This window comes from Helianthus annuus, chromosome 16 (genome assembly GCF_002127325.2).
Source record: "Helianthus annuus cultivar XRQ/B chromosome 16, HanXRQr2.0-SUNRISE, whole genome shotgun sequence".
Lineage (NCBI taxonomy): Eukaryota > Viridiplantae > Streptophyta > Magnoliopsida > Asterales > Asteraceae > Helianthus > Helianthus annuus.
In genome coordinates, this window is record NC_035448.2 from 171,316,657 (window position 1) to 171,322,656 (window position 6,000).

Below are 6,000 nucleotides of genomic sequence, written 5' to 3' on the forward strand. Positions count from 1 at the left end.
GGTTTGCTCGGCAGACAATAAAATGCTCAAGTATACAGTAAGAGATCAACCACGTCCTATCATGGTTACTTATGCAAGTTAGGTTCGTACTCAACTATTGCACGTATCAGCTACACGTATGTATACACATATAACCATGGCAATGTACACGTATTCCACTAGCAGCCCAAAACAAACAGTAAACAAATATCCAAGTGCCCGGCCCAAACCAATTGGGCCTGTATAGTAAAAGTCCAATAGCATGGCCCGTTTCGAGTCGCAACGAGGAGATCCCGAGTCGCAACGGGACACGTAACGGTGATGATCTCGAGTCGCAATCGGAGCTGGTCTCGAGTTGTTAAGGTCCGGTTACGAGTCGCAACGGGACTCGCAACCGTTGTTTCGGTTCGTCATGGTCCGGTTACGAGTCGCAACGGGACTCGCAACCATGGTCTCGGCTTGTGCTGCTGGGTGTGAGGTTTCGACTCGCAACTGGTGATACCGAGTCGCAACCGTGTGTGTAACTGGTTTCCATAATCATTCCTAACAATCATTCCGTGAATCTAGCAAACAACTTAGGCAGTTTCGGATTTCAGATCAATCACAGAAATTTATTAACAGTTTCATATTAACAACAGATCATGTTCATAGCAAATTTCATATTATTAAGAACAGTAACAACATGCAATCGGATTACCATACAAGCCTTATACCGAATCCTTAACTATCATGCAACCTAGCCGGTTAACAACATATTCTCGGACCAATTAGTGTACATGCAGCCGGTTATTCCCATTCACCCAATTCGATTTTTAACAGGAACACTAACAAGAACAATAGCCTTCGACCCGGATATCATGTATTCATAAATCATATTCTTATGAACAGACTTGCAAAGACAATAAATCATATAGCAACAACCCTAGATTACTATCATGCAATTCGAATACTAACAAGATCATATAAGCACGAATTCATTAACTCGATACTAACCGAGACAAGGAGAGAAAGATTCCGAATTCAAAAGCTTGAATGGGTGTTCGGCGGTTCTTGGTTCCGACTCGAGAGAGAGATCGTGTGTGTGTAATCTTGGTTGCGTGTAAAGTGAGAAGTAAAAACCCCAATTGTGTATATGCATATACGTGTGAGGTGAGGGTGGGCCGAAACCTCACTTGGGCCGTCTTGTGATCTCGAGTCCATTACATGGACCGAGTGGGTTTGCAAACAATAGTAAAGCCCAATTGATTTATGGATCGGGTGTAGTGTTGTGTGGTCCAATAACGCAACATTTAAACATTTAACCGTAACATTCATTCAATCAAATAAGGTTCACATAAACATGTGTGTCTTTTGTAGACAGATCATCTTATTTGTAAATTATAAACTATGAAAAACTTAAATATTTTGTTTTTAGTTTTGGATAAACTTGGCAAGCATAAAAGTTAGAGTTAATTGCTCGGATGGTCCCTCTGGTTTCATGTTTTTTCACGTTTAGTCCCCACCTTTTGAAAATAGCATGTATGCTCCCTATGGTTTGTCATTTTGTTACTCGGATAGTCCTCCAACATTTACTCTGGGGACTATCCAAGTAACAAAATGACAAACCATAGGGAGCATACATGCTATTTCCAAACTAACTGGCATCTACTCAGGGATCAGGGACTATCCGAGTAACAAAATGACAAACCATAGGGAGCATACCTGCTATTTTCAAAAGGTGGGGACTAAACGTGAAAAAAACCTGAAACCATAGGGACCATCCGAGCAATTAACTCTAAAAGTTATAAATAAATTGTGTTACTTTTAACTGAGTTTTGGTTATTACATTTTTTACTGAGATTTCTATACATTGTGTTATTATCAAAACTTATAACACATTGTTAATTTGGGTTTTGTTCATTGCATTTTTATCAGAACCTATAACACAATACATAGCACAATGAAGATGGTGTTATATTTGGGGTACTCTATATATTGTGTTATAGGTTCGGGTCATTGTGTTTATTCTGCTATCCATTGTGTTTTAATATGTTGTTCCTTCTGTATTAGTCTGTTGTCTATTGTGTTTTAGTCTATTGTTCATTATGTCTTTGATCTGTCGTTATCAATTGTATTTTTAATCTATTTTCCATTGTGTTTTTAGTTTGACACTCGTTGTGTATACCTTATGTCCATTGTGTCTTTTATTTGTGTCATCGATTGTGTTTTTGGTCTACTTTCCATTGTGTTTTTAATTTGATACTCATTGTGTTTTCTTTTGAGACACTTGTCACTCTTTTGAAAGACTTGTCACTCTATAGTTTTTTTTACACTTCTTATTTTTAGAGTTTTTTCCCATACTGGTGTTGAGGAGAAAACTATTTACCATTTTGGTGTTCTTTAAAAACCATTTACAAAAATAGTGTTTTCACTTAGTTTTTATTTAATTTCTTATTGACTCCATTATCTATTAGAATAAAAAGTATATTAAATCTCCATCACTAATTTATAAATTAGCTCCGAATGCGAACATGTATTTCATCTCCATAATCGATTGAAACAATATTTTCTTTTTCCATTGTTGATGTTAAGCATGGATGTTAGTTGCATGTTTTAAAATAAGGATTTTATTTACCTCGATTGTTTGTTCATATTTATTATGTTCGAACCAATTGCCATCGTTTGCAATTTTTCCCTTTTTAATCCATTGACATTTTGTTTTTCTTTTTTTTTACTTCACAACAATAGCAGAGTTTGTTTTTTATTTCTTAGAAAGAAGTTTGATTTTGTTTTAACACAAGACATCTTTTACAACTGGATTGTTTTATGAAAAAGAAATGAAGTATAACAAACTGGTAATAAATAAGGATAAAAAACACTAGAATGGGTTGACTAAAAAATAAAAAAAAATGTACCTATATCATTAATCGAATAAAAAGATTAGAAAAAGTATATTAAAAAAGTATAAGAAAAGAACTGGCCAACTGAAACGTGAGTAGGGAGTGTGCGTTTCCTTTCCTTTAATCAAATAAATAAATGAGAGAATAAAAACTAAACAAAAAGTAAATGATAAATAGTTTTTCCCTAAACACCCACCGTTGTGGAAAACAACTCCTTGTTTTTATACTCTTTTGTATAATAACTAAACCCTCTTAGGCTATGTCCATTGGTGACCTAAAGTTGGGTTGGTCACCAATAAGACAAAACTTTAAGTAATTAATAAAATCAAAAATGCAATTAAAATTGGCAACCAAGTTGGTGGAGCAACCTTGGTTGCAACCCAAACTAATTCCCCTGTTAGTTTAATTACTCAAATAACTTATAATATTCAAACATTTAAAAAAAACTAAATACATGGCATTTCTTTTTTTTTTTTTTTTTTTTTTTTTTTGTGAACATCCTGATATAAATTTTATTAGAAATCGAGTTCATTAAAAAACATATTTTTTAGGTTGGGATAGGTTGTGAATGTATATTAAAAATTGAGTAAGGTTGGTTGTGTAGGTGGAAGAAAAAGATATTAATTTTTTAATTAAAGGTTGGGTTGGATTTGGTCCAATGGAGATATTCTTATTTTTTTTTTTTTTGAATGGCTAACGTTACTCTCCCAAACTTATATTTACAAATAACTCACCCTTGCTTGGGATTGAACCCAAGACCTCCCACTAAGAGGCAAGAGCCTCTACCAATTAAGCTAGCCCCACTTGGCAGATATTCTTATCAAACTAACTATTGGAGTACAGATTAAACATGATTTAAAGTTACTCATTAGTTTGTGTACTCTCACCTAATATGCGCCCGAGGTGCGCATGTGAAGAAGAATGTTTGCAGTTAGAAAAGCTGTTAGCCAACATATACATATATATAATCTTCTCACACACACACACACACCACCAACCGAAATCAATGGCGAATCAATCGAGATCACCGACGGCATTATCTTCCTTAATTCACCTCCGTCTCCTACTCATCCTTCTGATTCTAATCATATTCCAAAACGGCGTCGTTTTAGGCGGCAAAAATGCTCGATTTCACATCCCTGACGACCTAGATGATGTGGTGGACGACGAAGAGGATGAAGCGTGGAAGGAATGGGGACAGAAGAAGAAAGTTACGGATGACGTGTTTGATCCTCCGCCGTCGGATCTGTCGGAGATGGATGTGGCTCGGATGCAGGATGAGATGATGAAACGACACCAAGGACCGTCGTTTGGTTTTGTTAAGCTTCGGTTGGGTGTCAAACGAACTCCGGTAACTTGCTTCTTGTTCTGTTTTAACAGTTTACAGTTTACTAACTGCATTTAATATTAATAATATATGAGATTCGAATTAGTAGTGAGAAATAGATATGAAGCTACATTTGGTTCCCTAGCCCTAGGGGCAGTTAAATTCCTTTAGTAGGATCGGTTTTGCAATTCAAAAGGGGTTGCGGCGTAGTTTGTTGCCCGTTTACCTACCATTCGTTTGTAATTTGTTGTTTTGGCATTTTAATGACAATGGAATGAAAATTGGTCAATTAAAAAAAATAAAATTATTGAAAAATGGATGTTGTGAACAAAATATATGTAATTGCTTGTCTCACAATTTTGTAGGAAAATCATCAAACTAGTCAAGTTGACCAAGATTTTTACCAAAATAGACATTGAATTTCGGCTTTTAGCAAAATAGACATTCATGATTCCAGCCAGTCACTTTCCACCAAATAAGTTTTGCCAGATGTGGCGGCTAAAACATAGACCCCACTAGCAAAAGCTTAGCCTGCACTTTTGGCAAAAGCGGGGCTAAGCCTGCGCTTTTGGGGATGGTATTCTTGATGAGGAATTTTATAACAATATATAACCAAGTATTTGGTTTTGGTGAACTTAACTATAAAGTGTGTATTTTTATTATTTTGCAGGACATGATAACAGATATAGCAAAGAAATGGAGCAAAGTGGCAAGAACAGGAGGCATAGAGGTCAAATTTATGGGTGTTGATGTTAGCACAATCATGTTCACTTTAGAAAAAGGCCAAGACACTCTAGAGGTTTGTTCCAACTTCCAAATAGCTCTTCAAACTCCTTGTCATATTACTCTCTTATGAATAAGCGAATCATAAGTTCATAACCACAATTTGAATATAAATACACCGAATAAGTGATCAACCATATGTCTTCGTTCATAACCACAATTTGAATATAAATACACCGAATAAGTGATCGACCATATGTCTTCAATTCGTCCGAAACAATTGACTTCACACATTATGATGTTCTTTTGCAACAAAAAATGAATACACAAATGATTGAAAAAAGTCAACCACTCAATATTTAATGATTGTTGACTTAACATACATGTGCCCTGGACATGGGATGGCCTTTTCCCTCCAAGTCACATGAGGAGCACGTGACATTGAAAGGCCATGACAATGTCAATGTGAATAAAATGTAAACAAATCATGCAAATTATTAATATGACCATCTTGATGGGTTGCATTTTGATGGTTCAGTTGAAAGAATTTATACTAAGCCAACCGGAAGCGTATGAGATCAAGATCGGCGATCAGCTTTTCAGAAGACCAGGAGATCCTTCTTTTGATGATCTGTTTGCTGAACTCCATGCCAATGACTACAATGACAAAAACAAGAATGATGAAGGTCGGACTCATCTCTCAAATGATGATATTGAGAAAGATGAACTATAATCAAATCCCCTTAATAACATCTCACTCTTAGGTAGCGTTCGTTTCATGGAATGGAATGGAATGGAATTAGGAAGTTTTTCTTTATAAAATTGATCTTGGTTGGGGGAGGGAGGAATTTGAAATCCCATGAATTTCTTTAATCAATGAAATTTGTGACTATTTCAACATTCCATTCCATTCCTTCATTTGAGTGAAGGATTTCTAAGGAATGTTGAAATAGTCACAAATTTCATTGATTAAAGAAATTCATGGGATTTCAAATTCCTTCCTCCCCAACCAAGATCAATTTTACAAAGAAAAACTTCCTAATTCCATTCCATTCCATTCCATGAAACGAACGCTACCTTACTTGTTGCTTT

The 6,000-nt window shown here is 35.6% G+C and overlaps 1 protein-coding gene across 1 annotated transcript; it reads left to right on the forward strand.

Moving 5' to 3' along the window:
• The first annotated feature begins 3,788 nt into the window (after positions 1-3,788).
• On the forward strand, positions 3,789-5,751 carry LOC110916878. The gene is made up of 3 exons (XM_022161531.2): positions 3,789-4,209; positions 4,856-4,984; positions 5,447-5,751. Exons 1-3 carry the CDS (start codon positions 3,865-3,867, stop codon positions 5,639-5,641), a joined length of 669 nt encoding a protein of 222 aa, XP_022017223.1. The 5' UTR covers positions 3,789-3,864; the 3' UTR covers positions 5,642-5,751.
• The last annotated feature ends 249 nt before the right edge of the window (positions 5,752-6,000 follow it).

What these genes read in the sequence shown, in the direction of transcription:
- LOC110916878 (XM_022161531.2), top strand. Translation starts at nt 3,865, where the DNA reads ATGGCGAATCAATCGAGATCACCGACGGCATTATCTTCCTTAATTCAC. An exon ending in TGGGTGTCAAACGAACTCCG is followed by an intron (nt 4,210 to 4,855) that starts GTAACTTGCTTC and finishes ATTATTTTGCAG; the next exon opens with GACATGATAACAGATATAGC. An exon ending in AAGGCCAAGACACTCTAGAG is followed by an intron (nt 4,985 to 5,446) that starts GTTTGTTCCAAC and finishes TTGATGGTTCAG; the next exon opens with TTGAAAGAATTTATACTAAG.